General features: G+C 40.4%; 1 protein-coding gene across 2 annotated transcripts in view; it reads left to right on the forward strand.

Moving 5' to 3' along the window:
- Nucleotides 1-27,353, forward strand: part of grik5 (glutamate receptor, ionotropic, kainate 5) — a 77,609-nt gene that overhangs the window by 44,758 nt on the left and 5,498 nt on the right. For both annotated transcript variants that reach the window (XM_034874557.1, XM_034874556.1), the window contains exons 4-19: nucleotides 3,655-3,816; nucleotides 4,845-5,009; nucleotides 7,329-7,426; nucleotides 7,821-7,986; nucleotides 12,155-12,333; nucleotides 13,023-13,076; nucleotides 13,811-13,969; nucleotides 14,352-14,504; nucleotides 15,978-16,082; nucleotides 17,861-17,968; nucleotides 19,040-19,243; nucleotides 20,213-20,326; nucleotides 20,961-21,070; nucleotides 21,319-21,492; nucleotides 23,250-23,415; nucleotides 24,463-24,688. In XM_034874557.1, the coding sequence (XP_034730448.1) occupies nucleotides 3,705-3,816; nucleotides 4,845-5,009; nucleotides 7,329-7,426; nucleotides 7,821-7,986; nucleotides 12,155-12,333; nucleotides 13,023-13,076; nucleotides 13,811-13,969; nucleotides 14,352-14,504; nucleotides 15,978-16,082; nucleotides 17,861-17,968; nucleotides 19,040-19,243; nucleotides 20,213-20,326; nucleotides 20,961-21,070; nucleotides 21,319-21,492; nucleotides 23,250-23,415; nucleotides 24,463-24,688 (2,293 nt within the window). In that variant the 5' untranslated portion in view covers nucleotides 3,655-3,704. The remainder of the gene's footprint in view (nucleotides 1-3,654; nucleotides 3,817-4,844; nucleotides 5,010-7,328; nucleotides 7,427-7,820; nucleotides 7,987-12,154; nucleotides 12,334-13,022; nucleotides 13,077-13,810; nucleotides 13,970-14,351; nucleotides 14,505-15,977; nucleotides 16,083-17,860; nucleotides 17,969-19,039; nucleotides 19,244-20,212; nucleotides 20,327-20,960; nucleotides 21,071-21,318; nucleotides 21,493-23,249; nucleotides 23,416-24,462; nucleotides 24,689-27,353) is intronic.

Raw genomic sequence — 27,353 nt, forward strand, 5'->3', positions numbered from 1 at the left:
CAGCTAAATCTCAAACTGGGATGAATGTCCTCTCTCTAACTCTCAATTCTCTCTCTCCTTTATACTCTCTCCTGCACACACACACACACACACTCGTACACAGCAAGTCAGGATATTTATGTATTTTGCTTTTTTGTAATTCTATGTGGTGCCAGCGTGCCGGGTTACAAGCGAGTAAGGGGGGCTAGAAGCAGTGTTTTCTGTACAGCTCAAACTAGTCTGGCCCTCTCGCTGTTCCAGCTCCCTGCAGACTGACACCGACTGCTACAGCACTCAGCCATGTACTACTAGCAACAGAGCACATACAGCACAAGCAGCCACTCACAGTCCTTGCAGAAGAAACACGGCAATAGTTTCTTACCGTTTGCTCTCTCTTCCCTCTGACTGTATTTTTTTTTACTCCCACCACCCTTCACTACCATATTATAATTGCTTTCTTTTACTCTCTTGCAATGGTGGAAAAAGTTCTCTGATCCTTAAGTAAAATCACTTATGAAAAAAATAAAAAAAATAATCCTGTATTAAAAAATGTACGTACACATTTAAGTACAGAAGTATTAGAGATATTCATATTTACAATAAAGTATCGAAAGTACTCATGATGCAAAATATTCCATTTCAGAGAGTCATGTTTTAGTAACTTTATTTTTAACTCGGTAGACCATTGAGATCAAGATCTAGTTTCAAGAATCTAACCTGATGGCAGTTTGCAGTTCAATCCATTAAAATGGTGCGTAAAGGTTAGTACGCACTGTTCACATGGAATATCGAATGCCGTATTTCAACTTCTTGGTACAGCTTTGCTCGACTTGACTCGACTTTTGGTACCAGGTCCTTTTCTCTTTTTCACTTTCCACTGCAGATAGTAACCTTGGCATTCTCAGCTGAGACGAGAAACTGCCTTAAGGTGGTATTTCAAAAAAAGTACCAGGTACTATCCACAACTTGCTAATAGAAAACCAAAAAAAGAGCAAGTTGAGTTGAGCAAAGCTGTACTATACAAAGGAAAAATTGCATATAAATACTGCCTTGTGTCCTGTAAGTGAATAGCTTTTACTTTTATAATTGCACAGTGAATTTTGAAATTTGACATAAGTAAGCAAGTAGTCATTTATCAGATACTGTCGATACAAGACTTATATTACAATCAGTTGGGGATAGATCAAAGATGTGAGGTAGCTGTAGCTTGTAGCTGTCAAATAGTGGTGGCAGTGGAATAAAAACTGGCATATGGTCAATATACCTGAGTACATCACTTGAGTCAATGTACTTTGTTACTTTCCACCCTTCTTTTGTCTTTCTATCTCTATCCTGCTCTTTGTCTCTTTCTGCAGATACACTTTCCCATCTCTTCTCTCTGTAATTTTGTTCTCATATTCCCACATCTTCCTCGGCCCAACTCCATTTTCTTTTCTTTTTTCTCTCATTCTCCTTACTTCTATTACAGCTTTCCATCTACTTCCTCCCCCCCACGCTTCTTCTTCTCCTTGGAGTAAAGATGCTGTAATCTTCTCTGTCTAATGCTGTCAATAGCTCTCAATAACAATGAAATAGCGCCAGTTCCATCCCTTTATTGATGAAGGCGGATCCTCAGGTAGGATCTTATTCGTCATCATGGCAATCTGCTTCTTGATAGTAGCCAATCAGAGGGCGCCGGTGAAATGCAGCGCTCCCATGATAGGTTCCCCGTTGTTTTGATCGACTGCACCTGAAGGCCCGCGACTTCAGCTGGGCTCGATCAATACGCCATCACACTCGCACTTACGCAAACATGCCCTGGAATAACCACACAGGTCCAGACACAACACTTGCAAGGTACACACACACACGCACACTTTGGTGAAGAGTAAATTGAGAAAGAGACAACTGGTGAGGGAAGCTAACACAATACAGTAGCAACAGCCAGCTCAGTGGAGTACCTTGCAGCACGTTACACAGCTGTGTGACAGCAGTGTGCATTAGTGAACTCAACTTGTGGTCAATATAATCAGCTGTTGCACAACTGTCTCTGTTGTACATGTACCCCATTATACACATACACACAAATATGACAACAGCATAGAATTTTTTACTTTTAATGCAGACATAATTTATTTTTACCTAATGTAACAAAATGTGCTTATACAAGAATGAATTATTGAAAAGCATGTGGGAAAAAATGACTCCCACTGTGTGCTAGTTATTCTATGTTGTGTCACACATACAGATGTCCTCACATCAGCCCTGCCTCTGCTCACTTTGAGCTGCGGTAACCATAATGAGAGCAACACAGCCATCTGCACAGTTGGACGCATGTTATTAGTATTACAAACATGTCTGCGCACATGCTTGACACAGCAAACCCAAGAGTGAAAGACAAGTGTAGTTAGACTGGAAGAAAGAGAAGTTGTTAATTGCATAGAAAGGACAAACGAAAAATGTATGGTGGTTGGTTTATGAAATGTGAAGAGGGATACAAAGCACAAGGTTGCAGATTTCTTTGATGTGCTTTAAACATTAAGGCTAACTGTTGAAAGGTGAGCGCAGACAAAAAAAGACAAAATAATGACTTCAAAATGAAAAGGCTGTGAAGAAAAAAAGAATGGAGGTGGGAGGGATGTTCAACACAGTGACCGACAATCCACATCATTTGCCTCTTTGATGTACATGTATGCACAAAAACACAGTGCCACCTCATTTCCATCACCACATTTACTAGTCAGGGTCAAAGGTCAGCCTTCTACCACTCTAGCACCCCTGTGTTTACAGCTGCAAGGGTCAATTGAAGGTTATGAACTAGCTTTCACCTGTCTGTCGGACCTGTCTGAAGTTTAGGTCGTTAAACCGACGTTTGCAACATTCTCAGGTCAACAGCCCCCCCAACAACACCACCCCTCCTTCATCCTCCCTGACTGTCTGTCACACAACACTCCTTCTCCTCTTCTCTGTCTTCATCCCCCCCCTTCATCTCTCCATCCTTTCACTCTGCCTTGTCAACACGTTAGTCAGAGCAAGGCTTGTCAGTCCTGGAGAGGTCTGCCTAGCACTCAGCTGGGCTCTCTTTGTGTGCTTTTTTTGTATGTGTGTCTGTTTGGAGGTGGGGGCAGGGCTAAGTTATGGAAAACATGTAAGTGTGTTTAGGGATTTGTGGGTGTATAGTACATGGCTGTTTGTGTATTCAAAGTACTTCTACTTGTGAGTCTATTTGTGTGTGTTTGGTAAGTGCTACACATATGTGACTGTATCTGTTTGTATAACTTAGTTTATATGTACGCATGGGTTTGTATGTACATAGTAGGTGTGTGATAGTGAATGTGCATCACTGTTTGTGCCAGCTGTTGTGATTTCATCTTTAAAACCCTGAGGGATCTCTTCAAGGCTGAGTCCTGTCACTTCAAAATGGCAGACTTTCCAAGGGAGACATGAATAGAGATGTGTGAACTGTATTTTATTATGAGTGCAAGGGACTGGGCTGCCTCTGTGCAATGACAGTGAACATCTTTATAGCTCAGTAAGTCTATTATGTGTGCTGTCAAATTATAGGTGCTCCCACTACATGGAAATGTGACAGAACAAACTGAGGATAAGCTGCAGGATGACAATTTTACTAGAGACATCTTGTGCCAGCAGAACGATTGTGTCCAGTAACACGCACTGTGTCCTCCAATCCTGCAGGTGGTGATACAGGCAGCCAGCAGACCATTCTCCATGAGGAGCAGTAGAAGATGCCGGCTCTGCCAGCACTGCTGCTGTCAATACACTTCCTCTTCTTCCTGCTAGTCACCATGCCTCCACACTCCCTCAGTCAGGCCCCTTTGCTTTCCTCTGTTCGAATGGGTGAGTGGCCAGCCATACCTCCATCCTTACTACGCTTGGATCAAAAGGTTTCTCACTTACTTTTCAAGGTTTGTTTTTAGCCTGCTTTGGTGCCTCAAAGTAGGATTTTCCACTTTGTTCATTGCAGTAAGAGATAAAGTGACAGAAAAGCACCTAAAGGTCAAATGAGCACTAATAATATACCTGTTGGCGTCCAAACTGTCCTTATGCAACACAATATCTCCCCAAGTGATTGGCAGATATATTCTTAGAGGAATTATCTAAAGGTCCCATGGCATGAGTTCCCCCAGCCTGCCTATGGTTAGATGTGGCGATAGGTGTAAACCGAGCCCTGGGTATCCTGCTCTGCCTTTGAGAAAATGAAAGCTCAGATGAGCCAATCTGGAATCTTGCTCCTAAAGAGGTCATAACGGGCAAGCTTTCCTCCCCTTTCTCGGCTTTGCCTGCCCAGAGAATTTGGCCAAGCCATCAGAGAGAGACATGCCGGCTTTCAAACGAGCAAAGTGGCTGTTGCTCAAGACCCCCCCCCCTCCCCCTTTCTCCTCAAAAGCTGGAGACTCAGAAATGGCACATACCAAGGAAAGCTAATTGTGGGACTGGCTCTGGTGGCTGTAATTCTGTACCAAGGCTGAATTTTGGGAACGAGACTTCAGATACAGTATTAGGGGACCCCTAAGGGCTATATAAAATCATCCAAAGAACAATGTTTTACAAATCAGTGGTATTCCTAGATTCAGCTGTAAGAATACCTGCACAGTATCCAAAATTAGAAGAGATTGTTTTCTGTAAGCACCAAAGATTTTTGTCTGACCAAAACAGCTTATGTACTACACACAGAAGCTAGTTCTAGACAAAAAAATGCACGCATATGACAGACTATAGGACTTGAGGTTTGAAGCAACTTAAGCACAACTACAAATATTTAAGGAATACTGTAAATGTTTTGGAAAAACACAAATTTGCTTCTTGCTGGAGGGTTAGATGAGAAAATCTTCACCAATCTGTCCTTCCCCTCTCTGCCTTTCTAGCGGCAATCCTGGATGACCAGTCTGTGTGTGGGCGCGGGGAGCGGCTGGCGCTGGCTCTGGCCAGGGAGAACATCAACAGCGTGATGGAGGGTCCGTCCCGAGCCCGAGTGGAGGTGGACATATACGAGCTGCAAAAAGACTCCCAGTACGACACTACTGACACCAGTGAGTGGGGCCGATGAATGCCAATAATACAAAATAAAAAGACAGTAGACAGGATTCACCCAACCCATCAGAGGGATAAAGACCTGCTTAATCCATTATAGTCCAGTAGGGCATAGTGTCTAATTAGCACAGGCAGAAAGTGACCACTAAAAATACCAGTAGATATTATTAGTAGTGTAGAATATTAATATTAATAGTGACCAGTATAGAGTTGAAATGAACAGTAATCTACTGAATACCGCAGAGTTGTCCCCCCTTAAAATATTCCCCTTATTTGTCAAAAGAGAAAATGACATATGCTAAAATGCTGTCTTTTTGTAAGCAAAAACCTCAAATTATGACTAGAATAATAAAACACCACCACTTTCATGTGATTAGGAACCAGTAACCGTTTTTGCTGATTAGTTCACACGTCATTGGAGACCAGTAATGGGCCAGTAAGCCTGTCTCATTAAAAACAGTAGGCTAGTGCCCTCCAGTAGCAGCTGGTACTACTGTGCAGCCCACAACAAAAACAAATCATCAAATACTAATACAGATCAGCAGTGTAGGCCAGCAGAAAGCAACTTCAGAGATGCCTCTCCATGAAATTTGTATTGCTATACAGAGTTAAAACAGAATGTATGGAGTGCATGAAGACTGAATAAGTACTGTTGAATCTAGTCTTTGAGGAGACAAAAGACTCCCTGCTTCTATTCTAGAAGGTGACTGACCCTGCCACAAGCTACTGGCAAAATGTCTATGTGTTCTTGAGAAGGGTTGTGTACATATGTGAATGCTTGAGTTGTGTGTGTCTGATGCGTTTGTGTGTGTCCTTGACCAATGGGCAGGAGACTCTGACAGGCTTGTTTGCTCAGAGCGTTTTTTGGTCTCTGGATCAGAGAGCTCATCATCTTACAGCTACTGCTGTCTGAGGCACTGTTGCATGCACATACCCAATCTCAAACACACATACACACACACAGACACACACACACACACACACACACACACACACACACAGGGAGAGACTGAGAAGGACTAATTGGGATGAATTTAAATACCAACCAAATATACCATCAAGAAAAGAGCTTTAGGAATATCATCATAACACAGTTAACGCTCCAGACTCATTTACTGCAGTATCTGTGAAAATATTTTTGAGGTGGGTAGACACAAACGTCAAAAAGAATGAACTCACTTCATATCCAAAAGATACTGTACAAAAACCGGCAAGTAATTCTGTGTGCTAAAGGATAAAGCCCCTTTGTACATGACATTGTCGAACTTCTGCTATTGACTGCTTAATAGCAGATTGATTTTAAAGAAACTCATTAGCTTTCTTGCCCAGAAATAGATGAGAGGATTGATTATATCTGTTAAATATGAAACTATAGCCTGCAGCGGGTTGACTTAGCTTAGCGTAGCTTCAAATTTATTGCACAGACATTGGACATTGGTCTTCTTATCTGACTCCTGGCAAGAAAGTGATTACGCATATTGATCAGCAACACAGACAGCAGGGTGGTCAATAAGTCAAATTTAAGACAGACAACAAACATAATCTATTACCACTGTTAATCATGCATGTATCTCAACATAGTAAGGACATTTCAAGTATGTGCAAAAGAGCAAACTTCAAGCATTTATACGGAGAGGAGAATTAGTATATGGGGTTAAACTGAGTAAAGATCTTAATAAAAAAAAAGAGACGGGCTTTGGACCTTAGCTGATCTTTGTAAGAGTTTAAATAAAGAGACAATTCCAAATCTTTGCAAACCTATGCATTTATTCAAAGGTGTGTCCTAATTGGGTAATTGTCACAAAAGGTAGGACATAATACGTGCTTGAAAAGACTGTATACTGAACAATAAAGGTAGTGTTTACTTAAGCCATTCCTGAGCAAAGTACTTATTGTAATAAAAAAATGTGTGAAGCAGTTTCTCCCACATAAATGCCTGCCTGCAAAAAGGAAAATCATGTAAACGGGCATGTGTTATTTGAAAGTGACCACCAATCTGTTAGTATTGTTCTGATGCCAGATATATAATTACAGCTCAATATCTTAAAAATCAAAAAGCAACTTTCTAAACAAGTAAATGATAGGAAAAGATGACCCCTGGAGTATTTCTCTCAAAATAAATTTGATTATAATGAGACAGATTTTGCTACTACAATAGAATCCGTGGTTAAAGTGAGTTTTTGCTGCATTTTAAATTTCTACACTTTCCCCTGACTGCAGCCCTTACAGTATGCCAACTGTGTTCTTCCTTTAAAATGAAGCAGAGGGAAAGGTTTGTGCCTGCATAGTCAATGGTTATTTTCCCTTTCCCCTTTTAGTGTGTCAGATTCTACCCAAAGGCGTCGTTTCTGTGATAGGTCCCGCCTCCAGCCCCGCCTCTGGCTCTACTGTCAGTCATATATGTGGAGAGAAGGAGGTAAGTGTGGAAGATAAACACACAAACACACACACGCACGTACAAATCTGTGTCTCAGTGTGCATACAAACCTCTGGGATCTCTTCCTCTCTGACGTACTACCCCTCCTATCCACATAGACATAAAGATGATTGTATCAAAAGATTTGTTTGTTTTTTTGCCCATTGAACTTCTTCTCTTTTAATTAACCATCATCCACTTCTTCCAACTGTTTTCTCCTTTCTTCCCGTAGCCTTTTATCGTTAAGGTCTCTCTGCCTCTGCCATCTTTCTTATCTGTCTCTTCACCCTGTACCTCTCTAATGGGTCTGCTGTGGGTGTTTGGAGGTGAGATAATCACGACACATTTGCCTACCTTAATGTTACTCCTCTCCTCTACTCTCTCCTTCTATCAGATCCCTCATGTGAAGATTGGTCCGGAGGAAACTCCCCGATTGCCGTACCTGCGTTTTGCCTCTGTCACTCTGTACCCTAGCAACGAGGACCTGAGCCTGGCCATAGAAGCCATCTTGCGCTCATTCAGTTACCCCTCAGCCAGCCTGGTCTGTGCCAAGGCTGAGTGTGAGTACACATGCACCGCTATTTAATACAGTGCATTATGAGACAGATTTTGCTACTACAATAGCATGGCTCTGTTTGTTGTTAAGGTGGGTGCAAGTGCACAGTTATGTGTTTGTGTGAACTCATTCATCTAGTGTGTGTGTGTGTGTGTGTGTGTTTGTGTGTGTGTGTGTGTGTGTGTGTGTATTTGAGTGTGGGAGTGTTGGCACATTCACACTGTTTGGGCGGATATGACTGTTTTGCTGTTGGATACTCATTTTGACAGTGTGGTCATACAAGTTCTGTCTGTTGTCAGAGTTCAGAACATGGCTCCACTTCTGCTGCCTTCCTATTATTATTTATTTTGTCCTTGCTCTCGCACACTGTCTCTTATCCACCCGAGAAGGGTTTTAAGCCAAACCAATTTAGTAAATTTAAATTTTATATTTAAATATTAATACAATATTTGAAATGCTGTCCAGTATTGCAAGAACTTAGGGGACATTTGTTTTAACTTGCCTGGCACTCAGAAAGCTTTAACAGCACAGTTGATTTGGGGCTTAGTTACTAGCCCTCTTTATTTTAATTTTTATAGAGTGTGTGTAGAGTTTGTGTTATTGATTTATTATGCACTGCCCCCTCAAGAGATGCATTTATAAAAGTTTTAGTTGATTTAAACAAGCTTCGTGAATAAATGCTATAATACACTGTATTGTACCTCAGCAAAATTAATAAAAAAATTACCTGAATAGTTGCCGGAATTTTTGCTAGTCCTGAGTGAGCTGAGTTGGAATGAGTGCTTGTGCAGCTGTTGACTGCTCACACCAGCCAAGCAGGACCAAACAAGAACTAAAGGGCAATTACATAAAGAATAAGTGGGACCATTAAAGTGTGTGAACACTTCTCTTGGCAGTGTGAAAAAGGTAGACTTTGAAAAACAAAAAGCTGTGACATTATGAAAAATGAATTCAATCTCTGAGATGCTTTCATTATCTCCCCAGCAGTTAGCCAGCCTGCCTAGGGTTTCCTGAAAGTAAGATGAATTCCTTGTGGACTTGCCATTTCATTGAACTAAAAGAGCTTTGAAATGGCATCAGACATCTTTTTTCAGTTTTGATCATCAGTTAAATATGGAGAAAAGAGCCCTGTCTTTTACCAGGCTTTCTTGTCATAACAATCAGAAGCAGCATATAGTATCATAGTTACCGTCAGGGCCAAAAGATGCAGCTTTTACCAACGGAGAGGCCGAGGGCTGTGTGTGTGTAATATATTTGGCTTGAAGGTGATCTTTACAAGGTTATCACACTTACAGACTCTGACCCACTTGGCTGCGCTATCTATTGCCATGGAGCTGGTTGCCATGGCTGCAGAATAGGTGCTAACTGCCACTCAACAAGCTTGTTCCACACTCTGAGCAACTGTGTGGGTGTGTGTGTGTGGCACAGTATGTGTGTGTTTGATATATTTTCTCTGAGTGCTTGGTTCACTTTGTCTGTACATGTGCGTGTGTTTGAGCTGCTCCGGTTTATGTGTGTGTGTGTGTGTGTGTGTGTGTGTGTGTGTTTTGTTGCGTCTGAGTGTACTATATGTATGGACATGTGTGATTGAGGTTTTGGGTACTTGTATGGTTGTGTGTGCAGCTCTGTGTGGCGCTACAAAGGGTCATCATCAGACAATTTTTTACCACCAGCCCACTTGTTTTATTCATCTTGTTTACCCCACTACAGTGGTGTGTTCAAGTGAAGTAGACATACTCTCTTTTTTTTGTCAGTGAGGGGAATAATGTGTGAAATCAATGTGGGTGTGCATCGTAATTAGCTAACATCTGTGTGTACTGGTTAATTTTATAATCACATTTTCCCCTTTTTAGCCAATGGAAGCAACGCAGATATTCTGTTAGATTAGCGAGTCAAAGATTTTGGGTAATTTCAGACATATCGTTCTCTCGACATGCCTGGGTCACAACGAACTATCTGAGCCTAATTCTATTACGCAGTTTTTATGAGATTGGTGAGGTTAAGGACAGCGAGGGGGAGAGACTAAGCACAAGAAGAAGGAGATGGTGGCGCCATTAAGAATGAGATGGAAAAACACAGAGAGAAGTAACTAGAGCACAGGCGTAAGACAAGAGAGATAGAGACTAGAGCTTATGTGTGAGAGAGAGACTATGTTAAAGAAGGAGAATGGGCGAGGGGAGGAGAGGAAGCTGTAAAGTGAATCGATTCTCCCCCCCACCTCCATCCACAAACTAATTAAAGTTTTGGCCTGGTTCAGTGATTACCCCACTGCTTACAAGGGCTTTCTCCTGCTGAAGGGCTCTGTGTGCTACCTCTCCTCTCCCCCTCTCCCTTTCCTCTCCGTCCCCCGGATGCCTGTCCCCCAACTTATTTACATAGCTAGGGGGGCTTTACTATGGAATTACAATTAGAAAGCATGAGGGTAGACTTTCTAGTAAAGGATCATTCCACACACAATGTCAAGTGAGTCTTGACTGCCATTGGTTATACTCATTTCCAAGAGGAATTCACTTAAAGTGGGTAAATTGTCTCAAGTACAGTAGTTCAGTCTTTCTGGTCCTGCAGTTCTGTTCCTTTTTTTGTCAATTTATTTCCTGAAGGTTTTGTAGAATCCTTGAATCTACAGTTTTTGTTATTTTACTTTAAGGTTATACGTTTTTTACCACATACTATTTTGCCCACAGAACATACATCACTCAAAGAACTGAGAAGCAATCATTGATAGATGAGACAACAGATACTAAATAAATTACAAAGCACTCAAAAAGCGCATACCTCTGCAAAGGCTGCATAACTCTAGATTTATTATTCTATTAATAGAAAATGTTTAGATATTTGTCATAATGATTGGCTGATGGCATACATGAATTTTGGAGGTTACCTAAAACCTCTATGGTAATGTATGGGACTTTCTACAAACACTCATTTTATTTAAGTCAGACTCATAAGAACTGAGTTATAGTTATATTTTGTCATGTTGGCGTAGTGCCATACTTGCTAAATGTATTTAGATTTTTGCTGTGTCACTGGGAGTTGATATAGTACATGTTCTATTGTGTTGCATTTGCACAACGCATTTAAATGTTACGTCAAACATAGAAAACATTTGCATGAAAACCTGTGTACTAGCATGATTCTGTGACATTAAAACTTGATTGGAAGCCAATCATTCTCCAATATGCAACTTACACTAATGTGACATAAAAACTTAGACTGGTAGTTAAACTTTCAGAAAAAAAAGATTGATTAGATAAATTATTGGACTTTTTGATTACTGTTCCAAGCAGAGAACAAATTTGTTTTATATAGTACAAGAAGAAAAGCTCTTTAAATCTCTGGGATCATCCAAATATTTTTTCAACAAATTTGGTTAAGATTGGACAAAATCTGTATGGGTAACATTTAAGAGGAAAAATTATGTCCATGCGTATGAAGTGATAAAATCTTTCTAACCATGTAATGTAATCTGTTGGAAGCCACCCAAGCGGATACCTAAAAAAACAGATACATACAGTATGGTCTCATTAAATTAGACAATCGTGTACTGTATGTGTACCTTCTTATGTACCTTTGCCTCCGTCATTGTGTCTCTAGGATGAGTGTTAAAAAAAATTCAAGATGGTGAAAAATCTGTCTGAGTGTAAATGGATGTCGTCTTAAAGATTCATGTCGAGTCCAGAGGAGGAATTTAGCTTCTGTTCCTCACTGTTCAGGTGTTAAGTGCAAAATGTGAATGGCTTCATAAATAGCCAAATGAAGGTGCTATCTACAGCACAAAGTAGTCAGTTATTCCCTGGCTCATAGCATAATAACAAAATCTGTCAAATTCATTTTGAGATATACTGCCGATCAACAGATAAACAAACAAAACAAACATATGGCACTGAATACAAAACCTCCTTGGTGGAGGTCATAATAGATGAAAAAGCCCTTCTTGGAGAAACAGTGAATGCAAACACACAGTAGACTCCATAATAAATGATGTTTCATTTCCTGGGGATTTAGTTAAACCATCCATCACGCTTTGCAATATGACACGTACTGCATATGGCCACCCAAGAAGATATCAAGATTTTCACATGTTGTGCTAGGCTTACATTTTGGAAATATGAGTTGTGTCTACTGATACGGACATTGAAATGCTGATTGTCTCTGCTCTGGCTCTGCCTCAGGCCTGCTGAGATTGGAGGAACTGGTCCGCCACTTTCTCATCTCTCGGGAGACGCTGTCAATCAGGATGCTGGATGACAACCTGGATCCTACGCCGCTGCTGAAGGAGATCCGTGATGACAAAGTGGCCACCATCATCATTGACGCTAACGCATCTATCTCTTATCTCATCCTCAAGAAGGTCAGTTCTCAGACATTGAACATTCTTTAGAGCCGCCCATTTGCGAAGGGTATGAAGTTGTATACAGTACACATAGTAACTCAGCTTCTCTCAACTTCTCTTATGGATGTTTTATGTAAAGCACTTTGTGATTTTTATCCGTGATAAGCGCTCTATAAATACATTTCACTTACTCATTTGGGAAATTCAGGTTACAGTCATGAAGGGCATGCAGAGCTTACCATCTGTAAAATAAAAAAAACAACTCTCTCAAGGGCACTAACAATTTGTTGCACTAACTGAATTAACATGCATTTCTACCTTCTGTGCCCTCCAGGGCTGCATAGGGAACATCATGTATGCAAGTCTGCCAGCAACAATCACTTGCACTCTTAAGAAAATATTTGACAAAAGAACATCTTTTGCTAGGTTGGGTGCAGATGTCACCCAGGCTTGTTCTGATTCATAGTGCGGCCTGTAATGCCGATAGCCAGGGCAGTGAGTCACAGTTTGAATGTGTTTGGAAGTTTTTATTGGGCATATTGGAGCGGCACTCTGCCCTCAGCGAAATGTCTAATGTTAGCCTTATGATGTAAAACTGTTATAAACGTATGCTCTCTCTCATCCTCAACATTCCCTCCTTTGCTCCTTGCTTCTTAACAACTTGCCCCCCTTTTTTATCTTACTCTTTCTTTCTCTTTGTCCTACAGGCATCAGAGCTGGGGATGACATCGGCATTTTACAAGTACATCCTCACCACCATGGTAAGAGCGCACCAATTCTACCCCTTCCTGTCTTCTGTCTTTCATAACTCCATTTTTACTTGTTCCTCTCTCCCCCTCCTCTTCTTATGTCACTTTATGAGTGAGTAAAGGTGCTAAGGCGGAGAAAGTATGAGATAAAGGGAGAGGAGAGAGGTGACAGAGAGAGAGAGGAGATGAAGGATGAGGAGAGAGAAAGATCTGAGAAATAAGCACACTGTACAAAGATGTGGAAATGCAGAGGAGGATGGCAAAGAAACTGAAGAAAAAGGTGTCTGAGGTGACGCTGATGACAGACTTGATGTGCCCTTTTTTTCTGCCACCCGCCACCTTCTCTGCGCTGGCTCTTTGATACACTCCAACCCCCCTTCTACCATTTGAATTAATGTGTCACTTTATGCCATGTGCCTGATTTTTTTTTTTTTCTACATGATGTGCTCTTGTGCTTTAGACGTCACACACGTCTTGTGTGTATATCTCTGTGAAAAGCTACTGAAGTAATTTCCATCAACCTATATCATCTTTTTACCCATTTTCCTAGCTGTCTATATCCTTTTTTTTCTCTCTCCATAAGAGATTAGATGTTGTCACCCCCCGTAGCTTCTCTTTTACTTTATCTCACTCTCCATTGCACAGTATTTTTCTTTTGTACTAAGATCTGATACACTGTCATCATTGCCATTAACCTGAATTTTCTATTTCTTGCCAACACCTTCCCTGCTCCTCCTACTTGATAGGACTTCCCACTCCTGAGACTGGATGATATAGTGGATGAGCAGTCCAACATTGTGGGTTTCTCCATGTTTAACACCACCCATCCCTTCTATTTGGAGTTCATCAGGAGCCTCAACCTGTCTTGGAGGGAGGGATGTGACCTAACGTACCCCGGCCCTGCGGTCAGTCTCATGGAAACTTGAGTACTCATGCATGCATTTATTCAGGAGTAATTGTCAAAGCTTTGTTTGTGATCCACGTAACATTAAGCTACTTTATTCCTCACACTGATTCATGGAGCAGTTAAAGAGATTCAGCTAGTCCTTTGCTTGTACTTAATGGGTATTGATGTAGCCATCTGTTTCCTCCCCACTGGTTTGCTCATACCTCACATCTCTTCTCTCTACCTCTCTCCCTCCATCCCTGTTAACCATTCAATCATCTGTTCACGCACATCTTTCCTCATTGCATCTTCTCCCTTGACTCCTTGTCTCTCCCGCCTCACTCCCCTCTTTGTCTCTTCCCCCCTCTGCTTCTCTCTGGTTCCCTCTCCCTTTTCCACAGCTCTCATCAGCGCTGATGTTTGATGCGGTGCATGTGGTGGTGGGGGCGGTAAGGGAATTGAACCGCAGTCAGGAAATCGGTGTGAAGCCACTCAGCTGCACCTCACCTCAGATCTGGCAACACGGGACCAGTCTTATGAACTACCTGCGCATGGTAAATGCTTGATGTATTCTAAAATCTGATTTACAGTTAATGTTAATTTGCATGTTAATGCATAAAATACATAACAAGAAACCTAAGTAAAATATGTGAGTGTTTGATTACATTTTGAATTAGATGTCTACAATTATATTAAACTGTATGTTACGTTATATATATATATATATATATATATATATATATATATATATATATATATATATATATATATATATATATATATATATATATATTTACATGAAATGTTTAATTGTGAAAACTATCTCCCAATTGTGAAAACTATCTCCCACTATCTTCAAATTAGAGTTGAAACGATTAATTAGCAACAATTTTGATAATTGATTAAGAGTTTGAGTCATATTTCAAGCAAACATGCCAAACACTGGCTAGTTCCTGAATGTAAAAGACTAGAATTTTGCTGCTTTTCTTTATTGCATGTGAATCATTGTGTTTTGGACTTTTGGTCCGATCAAGAAAACCATTTGAAATACCTTGGACTCAAATAAATTGTCATGGTATTTTTCAGTGTTTTCTGACATTTCATTGACAAAATGATTGATCAATTAATAAAAAGAATTGACAGATTAATCAATAATGAAGATAATCATAGCAGCCTTGTCTTGTGGAACCAACAACCCAAAACCCAAATATTGTCATATTATAATGACATTAATAAGAGTTAAGCATTATCATAATGGGGCTTAAAAAATGACTTAGATGACAATCATTAATCAGAATTGTGGGTGATTCATTTTCTCTGGATTGACTTACAGATAAATGACTACAGTACAGCTACATTCTGAATCATCCTCATCTCATGTTGCATGTAACCTCTTTCTCTCTTACTCCTTGTCATCTCCCATCTCTCGTCGTCGGTGTATTCTTCTCATCGACTACCTGTTGTTAAGGCAGCCTGAGCCCCATCTCTCATTGCCTCCTTCCCACCGGCCTGACATCTGCCTTTGTTAGTCAACATCATGATGTGCTCCATCTTCAGCCCCGTGCCATTCATCATAGATCTTGCTAACTGTGCCAGCACCTGGGGTTTGGAGTGACAGAACTGAGCTGTGAGGTGCAGTTCTGAGTCTTATAAGGAAGCTGTTGACTCTCTGCTGCTCTATCTGAGCCTCTCGCTCAGTCACTCACTTTCTCCTAGTTGATCCAAAACTGATCACCCCTGTCTGGTCCTGCCTCACACACACTTTCTCTGTCTTTCTAGCTCTTTTGTTCTTTTAGTCATCACACTGTTTTTCTTCCTTATCACTGTAGATAGTAACTGTCTGCCGAATCATGATAGATAGCAAGAAGAAAAATGTTTTTTTTTTTACATAGAAGATTGCCTGTGTTTATTTCTCTATCTCTCCTCATTGTTTCCACATCCTCTCCTTTCATTTTTCCATCCTTCTTGTCCCCTTTTCCATTCCCCTGTCATGCTTACTCATTATACTTTCTCCGTCTGCCTGCCAGGTGGAGTATGATGGTCTGACAGGCCGTGTGGAGTTTAACAGCAAAGGTCAGAGGACCAACTACACCCTGCGGATCCTGGAAAAACACAGAGGAGGCCACAAAGAGGTCAGGAGTCACCTGTATTCACGCAGCAGCCAAGTCACACTGCCCAAAGGTTTTGGATTATAGGTCACCGTCTGATATCACTATGCCGGAGGAGGTGTTTAACACTGAGGTCAGCCTCATCGGAGGCTTTCCCGATAGTAGCCAAATATCTTTACTTTGTGAAGAGACTTAGTGAGAAGATTTTCTGCATTTCACCTGTCGGCACTATAATGTCATCAGAAGTGGGTCATGTTGTAGCTGCAAATACGTGTTAACATTTATTTTAACTGAAGGCTACTGGAATACATCAGCTACCTGTAATGTTCATCAACTGAATTTCAAACATATAGCAGCTCTATATCAAGTCTAGTATACGTTTTGTTTTTAGTCTCATGAATGGGTTTTCATGTTTGGAGTGACGCTGTCCCAGGAAGTTCAATTTTCTCTTTGTCCTGTATAGCAATGGATTTGCTCAAGCATAGTTTGGATGTGGATTGTTTTGGTTTCTTTCGGTCTTCACTTGAACTCTTCTGGATCAGGTCTTGCAGTTGATTTGGACCTTTAAATTGGAAGAGGAGTCATGTTATTTCTTCTTTGAAAAGTTACATGGTTTTGCTTTAGAGGTTTTTTTCTAAACATGAATTCCCTTTCATTCATTTCTTTGGACCAGACCTCCGCTGTCAGTCTGGGCATTTTATCTTTTTGATGTACAGGTTACATGCCACAACAAATTTGTTAAGGGTAGTTGGACAATGTCGGGAACCAAAATAAAATGTTGGCAGACCCAGCCAACAAGCATTTTCAGACCATTTTGGTGTCATTATTCTGTCAATGCACATTCTTCCATTGAGCATTAAAGAAATAGATGAAGGAAGATAGAAATCAAAATGCTTTCCAAAGTCAAGATTAAATGAAGCATAAGTACACACATCACTGCAGATGCAGACTGAGGGAAGTATGTTTATTGTCAGTTCATTGACTAAAGGAAACACTTTCTCTCACCTTACCTTATTACGTCTTGCTGGGTTCTGTTATAGGCCTCCCATGCTAACACTAAATACCACCTTATAACCATACTTACATCTAGACTTTAACTCTGTGGGAGAGTTAGGTTTGTATAATTACCATTTTAACTTTGCCCACCTATCTGCACAGCAGCACCGACAATGAAGGCAGTTGTGGTTCACAGAGAAAAGACCACTCTTAAATGTCATGGAGGGATAAAGAGTGTGGGAGGGAGAAATACTGTGATTCAGTTTGAGGAGTCATTACCTCTCCTCTGACCTATTGAAAGGTGTATACGTAGTTGTATCTTTCAAAGAAATGCTTCTGTGAACGGCGGTTCCAGCCCTGCACACCAGTTAGGTCATAATCACACAAATATCTACTAAGTGACTTTACTGTCTCTATAAAATGGAAAAATGTGAGCTGTTTTGTATGCAATTTAATGAAGTTAAAGTGTTGGTAAAGAAAAACATGGCATGAAAGCTTTTTATATGTTGCCATCTTGTCCTAGATCATTGCTCTGCCTGTAAACAGTAGTTATTTTATTTTTATTTTTTTTACACTGTATGGTACTTGCTGCAATGTGTTTGGCTTCAATAGAAACATTAAAATCAGTGTGCATATACAGTATGTAACATTACGGATACCAAGGCAAAGCATAAAATATTCAACATGTAAAGGTACTCTATAAAATAGACCAATAGTGTTAATGCACTCACTAAAATGCTTATTTGCTATAGATGGTGTGTAGTGTAGTCGAAGCTTAATTTTTTCTTGTTTCTCTTCTCTTTTAGATCGGGGTCTGGTACTCCAACAACACCCTGGCAATGAACTCCACCAGCTTGGATATCAATGTCTCAGAGACGCTAGCAAACAAGACACTCATTGTCACCACCATACTGGTAAGGTCTCAGTTACCTTCTGGACCACCACGCTGGTGAGGTCAGAGTTGTTTTTGTGTTGCTGGGCAGGCTGTGCCGCCGCTTATGCTGTGTTGTGGTCTGTTTCTGCTAATGTTGCTGTCACTATAGCTGTCATAGAAACTGACAGAGCACTGAGAGAGATGTGTTACTAAATTCAAACGGCCAAAATCCAGATCTTCTGATAATGACTGAATGGCTGAACACTACAAGTTGACTCCTGCTGGTTTCCAAATGAGTAATATCATATCAGAAAATCAATAAATCCCATACATGATGCTGCTCCATCATCTTCAGGTTGGCCCAGATGTGTTAAAACACCTGATGCAGTAAATCCCCTGCACCACATAATATCATAAAATAACAACTAAGCTTTATCAGCATGCAGGTCAATGTTACATTATAGCCAAATTTAATTACATTATTGTAAAATAATCACAGGACAACACTTACTCCTAAAAAGTGTTTACATTTATACATAAATTTAAACAATAGTCTTTCCAGCACAGCTATATTGACAAACCAACTTGTACTCCCCATTTTGATGGAATTTCCCTTAAAATACATTCATAGGTGTAGAAAATTTAAACGCTATAGAGAGAGTTACATTTGAGAAGAGGGACGCTTGCTTTCACAAAAATACCAATGCTATGCTAATAGAAACTTGTCCTATTTTAGGAACAGTTTGACACATTAGATCAATACCACGATCATGTCTGTACAGTAATCATGAAGCTACACCCCTTTAGTTTAGCCTAGCACAAAGACTGGATTGTACTGGATAAAACAACCAAGCTATTAATTAGTGTGATTTACTGTAGAGGTGGCAGAGCCAGGCTAGCTGTTTCAAACTGTTTCCAGACTGAGTATGAGAGTAGTATTAGTTTCTGCCAGAAAAGCCAATTTCCCAAAATGTTATGTCAATCTATTATTGACATAATTTTTTTTTTTTTACAATTGAAATCCTGTTTTTGACACATTGAGTCTTACATTTCACTCAAACAGGATATTCTAATGTTTGACTTGAATCCCCTGATGTGTCCCCCTGCTTAGGAGAGCCCATATGTGATGCGCAGAGACAACTACCAGGACTTCCAGGGCAACGACCAATATGAGGGCTTTTGTGTCGACATGCTGAAGGAGCTCGCAGACAGCTTAAAATTCTCCTTCAAGATCAAGCTGGTGGATGACGGGCTGTATGGCGCTCCAGAGCCAAACGGCTCTTGGACTGGCATGGTTGGAGAGCTCATCAACAGGGTAAGTATACACCCCCTCTCCCTCCCTCTCTTTTTCTGTCTCACAAGCACACCAGAATTATGTTCAAATGTTCGAATCAGTGTCTCTACAAAAGAAACTTATGCTGAACACATGCATGCAACCACACACTTGCTCACGCTGCAGCCCCAAACCACAACTCTTCTATTACTTTCCATGTCTCAAATTGCCCTCACAGGGGAGTACGGCTCTTATCTAGGACAAAAGCTGACTTGATAATTCCCCAAAAAGGGAAATGAGTCGTAGCATTGCCTAAAATTCCTTGCACCATCATTCCTTGCAGTAACTCTCTTCTATCCCAGCCTTTCCCCCCGTCTTTCTCCCCTTGTCCAGGCCTAGTGCGCCACTGAGAGACGCTCTGGTTGAATCAGGCTAATGAGAGCCCCTCTTTGTTTAATTACTATACGGTATACTTCAATTACCAGACTGTGGTCCCTGTGTGGGCCTGCCACACTGGTGCTCCCCCAGCTCTTCAAATGTCCCCCCACCACCCACCCCCCCCCCTCACTGCCTGATCACTCAGCTCTAATTAGCGGCCCATGTTCATCAATTAGCTTTTAATGGAAGAGATGGAGGGGAGGCAGAGCGACCAGAGACCTGCAAGGTTTTATGCAGGTGGAAAAACCAGCCACCCAGTGCTTACTTGCAATTAGCCTAATTTGTATGGTGGGTAATCTATGAGTGCTGTAAGTCAGAGAGAAAGAGACAGAGTGCATGTCTGTATGTTTTTCCAAATGTGTTTTCAATTGACGTTGTCCAACTTTTAATTTTTCATTCGGGAAAGCAACATTTTACACAGACGCAGCTCTCATCTACCCAGTGTAGCGTTGAGTGTCATTCTATTTACCTGACCACTTGTTGTTTTTCTCCCTGACTCTCCTCCACTACCTTTATCTTTTCTGTCGCCTCCACTACTATCTATCCACCTATCTGTCTTTGTCAATCCAACAGAAAGCAGACCTGGCCGTAGCAGGCTTCACCATCACATCAGAGAGAGAGAAGGTTATTGACTTCTCTAAGCCGTTCATGACCCTGGGGATCAGCATCTTGTACCGAGTTCAACTGGTGAGGGTGTTATCTGGGGATGCAGGGCACCCGATGGGTGACACTCACTTCAGATCTTGTTTTGGATTTCATGTCTTTTGTTTTTGCTGCTTTTAAGCTGGCAGGGTTGAAAATAAGATGACAGGCTCCACTTGAGATTATTCTTATGGAGTTGGACTAATTATTACATAAGAGTCAATCTCATATTTGAAGCTTAGGATGGTTTTTGTGTAGTATGCTGCAAGCTGTAGGCACTATGTCCACAATGAAATTTAATGGTGTAATTTAAATTGCTCAATAAGTTAGTGCTCGGTAACTGGGTAACAGTGGTGGCTTTGCTAATAAGGTTTTGGGTCCAAGTTAAATATGCTTCAGCAGTAGGCATTGTGAAACGGAGCATATATGGGTTGTAGCATTAGCGTATCAAAACACTGCAGACTTACTCTCAGTGTGCAGTAAGGGACGCTGCCCTCCTGTGGTGCAGAGTGGACATTCCCTGACTGCTGAGGCATGACACCTTGTTTTTTACACATTGTGTCTGTCTGTCTGTCTGTCTGTCTGTCTGTCTGTCTGTCTGTCTGTCTGTCTTTCTGTCTTTGTTGCTCCATCCATCTCTCCATCCACCTTTTGCTCTTTTTCTTTCTCTCTGCACCAGAGTCGGAAGCCAGGATACTTCTCCTTCCTCGATCCCTTCTCTCCAGCTGTCTGGCTCTTCATGCTGCTCGCCTACCTGGCTGTCAGCTGTGTGCTCTTCCTGGCTGCAAGGTCAATACATTACATCACACACTGTACCCATAGTCTGCAGCTCTATCGCCATTTATCTTGTTGAACACGAGTCGGCTGTCACATATCGTAATTTCTTACCTTACACTACCTCCCGCAGACAATTTGACAGGGATCGAATGACTGATAGGCGGTGGCTTGAATGATGTGATAGAGGTGCATTACTGTACTGCAGTTTGACTTCAAAGTCATTCCAACTCTATTTCATTGTACCTGTGTTTCCTCACCAGGCTGAGCCCCTATGAGTGGTACAACCCTCACCCGTGTCTGCGAGATCGCAGGGACATTTTGGAGAACCAGTACACGCTGGGCAACAGCCTGTGGTTCCCTATTGGCGGCTTCATGCAGCAGGGATCAGAGATAATGCCCAGAGCCCTATCCACCAGATGTGTTAGTGGGGTGTGGTAAGTTACAGAATGGTTATGTTTGTGTGCCAGCCAGTTTAAAGTCCCCCTCTACTCAAAAATGTGTTTTTAAAAAAGTATTCTTACTTCACTTTGATGTTTGAGCTTCACTGTGCAATATGTTATACTGTATGTGCAGAGTTTTTCACATTCATTTGCAAAAGGGGAAAGGTTTCTCCATGCTAACGTTAACTCTGGGTTTAAAACATGTATGTATGAGCATACTTTTGTTATCCAGTGTGTATCAAAGACATCTAGCATTCTGCAGTAAATGTGTGTTTTTCTTTTACATATTTGTAAAATATTTGTGCAGAATTAAAGCCACTAGAGCCAGTCCCAAAATTAGCTGTCCTTAGTATGTGCCATTTTTGAGTCTGTAGCTTTTGAGGGGGGGGGGGGGGGGCAACTGCCCAACTGCCACTTTGCTCGTTTGAAAGCCATGATGTCTCTCTCTCATGGGTGGGCCAAATTCTCTCCGAATTCTCTCTCTCTCTGGGCCGTCAAAACAGAAAAAGGGGAGGTTAATTTCACTCATATTTGCTATAAAAGTTGTTTAATTGACATGTTGCCATGATATTAAATTGCATTTGTATGGCACAAAGTCAAAGGTTTACAAAGTGCGTAACAAAAGGAGAAACTAAAAAGTGGTAGAAACCGTTAAGATGACACATTAATACAATAGTAATAAAACCATAATAAAATACTATAAACACACATAAAATGATAAAAGGGCTAGTAGACAAGATTATATAATAAAAAGGGGCAATAAATTCAGATTACAACAAGTCCAAGCCATCTAAACAAAGTAAATATAAAATGTAAATACATAAATGATTTTCATTTATTAGTCACTTTGACAATATATTTGAATTTAGATTTGAAATTCTCCTTTATATATGTGTTTTAAAGGTAGATTCACTGGTTAACTAAAGGACCTGCATTTTCCCTTGAGGTTGCTTTTTATTAGCACACCCACTGTGTGAGATAATGACATTTAACGTTTAAAGTTTAAAGCTTATAGCTGACATACCGCTCAGAAGTTTTTCACTCAGCACCAAGCAAAAAAAGCCAAGTTCACAAAAATACTACAGTAGCCTGATGATATTCCTGTGGCAAAAGAGTGACTGTGAAAGACACACGCACGCACACATGCACGCACGCACGCACACGCAGTAAAGAAATAATAATTGCTAGGAGCTAAGGAGATAAAGGCTAGAGGAAGACAGGAAGAGCAAATTACACTGAGTTAAGCAAGATATGGAATGGGAGGATATTATTAAGTACAGTGAGTACATGATGTTCTTGAAAACATTTTTAGACGTGCAAGAAAGGTTGTAAGAGAGTATCATCTTTGATGATCAGTGTTAAAGTATTATCTCTTAGTCCTGGAAACATGCTCCGTTTTTAGCATGATAAATACTGTGAGACAATACAGTATAAATTGGGGAATTTTACAGATTTAGCTGTTTATACTGAGAGATATCTCTCTTTTACATATGCCATTGTGAGCTATGTTACAATCAATAAGTGTGACTTATTTATAGTTACACTGAATTATTACATGATTTACAATGTGATAAAATATATAAATTTGTCAGGTTATTTTCAGACATTTGCCACAAAGTCTCATGATATACAGTATTTAATTATACATTTTGATCCAGATATCCCATGTTCTGTGATAAAATATTGTATCCATATTGCCCATCCTTACTTACCCTTTTCACTTTTTTCTTCCCCTTGTCTCCACCTCATAGGTGGGCATTCACCCTGATCATCATCTCCTCCTATACAGCCAACTTGGCAGCCTTCCTGACTGTCCAGAGGATGGAGGTTCCGATTGAGTCTCCGGACGACTTGGCCGACCAGACCAACATCGAGTATGGCACTATCCACGGAGGGAGCACCATGACCTTCTTCATGGTAGGACCCTCTGCATCAGCCATTGCTCTGGTTTGCTTCGTGTTTGGTATTTTTGAACGTGTGTGTGTGTGTTTTTGTGTGTGTATCCTTGCGCATATGTTCAATTGTGTTGAGTGAGATTTAATCTGACAATTTCCGAAATTGCCTTTTATAGCGTGAATTTTTTGGAAGGTTTTTGCTTTTGTGTGTGCATTTGTGATTTAGTGCACTGCATTTGTCTTTATTACCTTGCCTAGAGTGAGTGGTTGTCGTCATATTTGCTACTATATCTCTGAGTTTCTCTGTTGTTTTCTTTATGGCTGTTTGTGTTAAGTGGCTGACTGCCCATGTTTGCTTATGAGAGCTCTGGCAGCATCTGTGTCGGCATCTGTGTTTGTCGTTGAGCTTGTGTGTGTGTGTCTGTGTATGTGTGTGTGTGTGTGTGTGTGTGTGTGTGTGGTCTGTCTTTGTGTGTAGGTGTGTTTGGATGTGAGTGGGTTTAGGTGAGTGTATAAAAAATATGTATTGGTTTATTTGTGTGCATGCATGGGAAATGGCTGCATGCCAAATTGTGAGTGTGTGTGCTTTGCATTCTTGTGATGTTTATCCATATTGAGAATATAAAAAAGAGTGGTCTGTGTTTGCTTACATGAACCAATTTCATCACCCCACTCAATGCCTAATCCCCACTAACACACACACTCGCATTATTGCACACAAAATGCTCCCTGTCTCCTTTCTTTTCACACAAAGAGATGCATCAGGTAATTATACACTTTTAAACACTCAATACTGTTTTAGAGCTTACAGTATTTGCTGAACCATCTCCCGTGTGCTGATTTACTTCCTTTTTTACGTGTATTTGCCATTGATGTTTTACTCTTCTTGTCATTATTCACCCTGTCTACGTATATTTCCCTCCCATGTTTATCGAGGATGCATCTCTCTTTTTTTGTCTTTCCTCTTTAATTTTTATCAACTTTAATTTCTATTTCAAAGCAGATGATAGGACATGTTAGGACAAACACATCTGTAACTGACTTTTAATGGGTTCCCATTCTTCTGCAGAACTCACGTTATCAGACCTACCAGCGGATGTGGAACTACATGTACTCCAAGCAGCCCAGTGTATTTGTGAAAAGCACAGAGGAGGGCATCGCCCGTGTGGTCAGCTCCAACTATGCCTTTCTGATGGAGAGCACCATGAATGAGTACTACCGCGGCCGCAACTGTAATCTCACAAAGATAGGAGGCCTGCTGGATACCAAGGGCTATGGCATTGGCATGCCACTGGGTAATAATATTTATATAGCGCTTTTCTAGTCTTAACGACTACTCAAAGCACTTTTACATCATACAGGATACATTCACACACATTCATACACTGTGGTCGAGGCTGCCGTACAAGGTGCCACCTGCTCATCAGATAAACATTCACACACATTCACACTCCGATGCACAGCATCGGGGGCAACTCGGGGTTCAGTGTCTTGCCCAAGGACACTTCGACATGGGACTGCAGGGCCAGGGATTGAACCACCAACCTTCCGATTGGCAGGCAACCGCTCTACCACTGAGCCACAGCCGCCTTATATATACTTAGAATTTTTAAACAAAATATACATGCCTGCAGCAGCTGCGAATTTAATAACTAACAGGTTATAACTTCCAAATGTAAAACTTGTTGTAAAAATTGCTAGGTAATTACGTTTGTGCATCATAATAATAACTGATCTGTAATGTTGTTATTTCATCATTAGTTAAACACATGTAACACTCCTTAAGAAGTCATCACATTATTAGAGATAATCATTGTGCAAAGCTTCTATCTGGTCATTTGTATCTTTCTTTTTTACTACAATTGCTATTTAGAGAAATACAGTATGTTATCACATTTGATGAGTTACTTTGATGTAATATTTTTTTACATTATGAGTTGCTTCTATGATTTACAAACAAGCTAAATATTGAAACAAAACATAAAAACACCAATGAAAATGAAAGGAGCTAGATAGATACAGTTTAAAACATCTGAATTAAACTACAGAATCCCAAGTCTTTGAACCCTATACATAGGTTTTGAAAACATCAATATTGATTCAGCTTTTTTCATGGAGAGCATTTCAAAGCCTACAAGCCCCTGCAGCAAACATACAGTCATGTCTGAAGATCTAAGCCTACAATTGGACTCATTGGGGGATTGAAGATCACGAGCGGTCACAAATATAACTGTCAGGTTTTTAATTAGACCTTTGATTTATTAAAAAAAGGTCTCAAATTAATCTTGAAATTTATAACATCAGGTAACCAGTGCCGGGAAGCTATAAGGGATGCAACACTGGTAATTTGGTTAATTTTTCACCTGTTTCAAACACTGCTATAGTAATTTTCAGGAATTTTGCCACAGCTTGTAGATTAATTTAAAAGATTAGAGTGGAGTTGAGCCGTTAAAGAGACTTTTCTAATTACAATGCTTCATTTGAATAGACCCAGAGAAATACAACTGTATAGTATTTCACAAGTAAAAAAGCAAAGACTAGAGAAATGTCTCAAAAAGATAACATGACTATAAGTAACAACATTTTAAATTTCTTTTTTGCTCCCCTAGTTATCATGTCACAACCCCTTAGATTCATCATGCAGGCCATACTGGGGTCCCGACCCCTGGATTGGGAATCACTGTGATATTATATTATTGCAATCAAGTTTTTGTGCTTTGTTGGTCAGACACGTCAGACATCCAGCCCCGAACATCAGCTCAAGATATACTGTAACAGTTTGCTCACACATGTCATCGGGCTTTTGTTATTGTTGTAGTGGAACACAATGAGATTGCAGTAAACAAGGAGTGCAGTACCAGGGATGTAAACATATTCTCTATGCCTCTCATGATCAGTAGTGTCACAGATTTACTGTAGTTTAAAATGTAAAGATGACATATGTACAATTGAACAATAACTACAATTGTGTTTATAAGCTGATGTGAATTACTTTCTCTATACACCACATCTACCATAGTAAAAAGAAAATGTAATAAAAAAGTAATTGACTGTTGGAGAGGCAGAAACACCTGCATGAGATCAATTATGCTAAATAGACACATGTAGTAGTACTGATTGGTGAGCGATTAGATCTGAAAAATGTCTTGTACATGCTTGATTTATTTTTATCTAAGGGATTAGTTAGTATTTCAACTGAAAGATAGAACATGCAGTTAATTGCTTTTTTTACACACGTCCGGCTCCTTTGAAGCTCACAAAGGTGGTGGAAGAGGAGGATGGCATGACTACAGTGAGGGAGAAGGACAGAAAGTGAGATATAAAAGACCAAATGTGCAGAAAAGATAAAGCAGAGTTACTGTTTATCATCATGGAGAGCAGACACAGCCACAAAGAGGCAGACCAGGAGAAAGTTTTTTTAAATGGTTGGTTCCCCCAAATTGCAAACAAACAAGCATGTCTTCTGGCTCACCTCCACGCACAGTTAAAATGTAAAGGAATAGGGACATTTGGACATTTGGAAATACACTTGATTTCTTTCTTGCCAGGAGTTTGATGATGGATACCACTCTGAAGTCAGTATGCCTTCAATTTAAAACTGTGTTTTTACATGTTGGTGTATCTATGGCTAAACATACAAGGTATACAATGTTATTTAAAGGGCTTTATAGATGCTGGTAGATTTAATTTACTGTTTGGACGGAGCCAGTCTAGTTTAGCTGTTTTTAGCTAATCACCTCCTTGCTGTAGCTTTATTACAGTAAACGCACAGATATGAGATTGGCATCAGCCTTCACATCTAACTTTTGGCAAAAAAAGTGAATGAGCTTACTATATTTTGCAAAATGTAAAACTGTTCCTTGATTTCCACATAATTCACTTTGATGACCAAATCGATATGGTGGTGAATTTGCTGCAGTGTGTAAAAGCACATTTGGAGCTAAGAGTTCAGAATGTGTA

This window comes from Etheostoma cragini, chromosome 6, assembly GCF_013103735.1.
Source record: "Etheostoma cragini isolate CJK2018 chromosome 6, CSU_Ecrag_1.0, whole genome shotgun sequence".
In the NCBI taxonomy this organism is placed as follows: Eukaryota; Metazoa; Chordata; class Actinopteri; order Perciformes; family Percidae; genus Etheostoma; species Etheostoma cragini.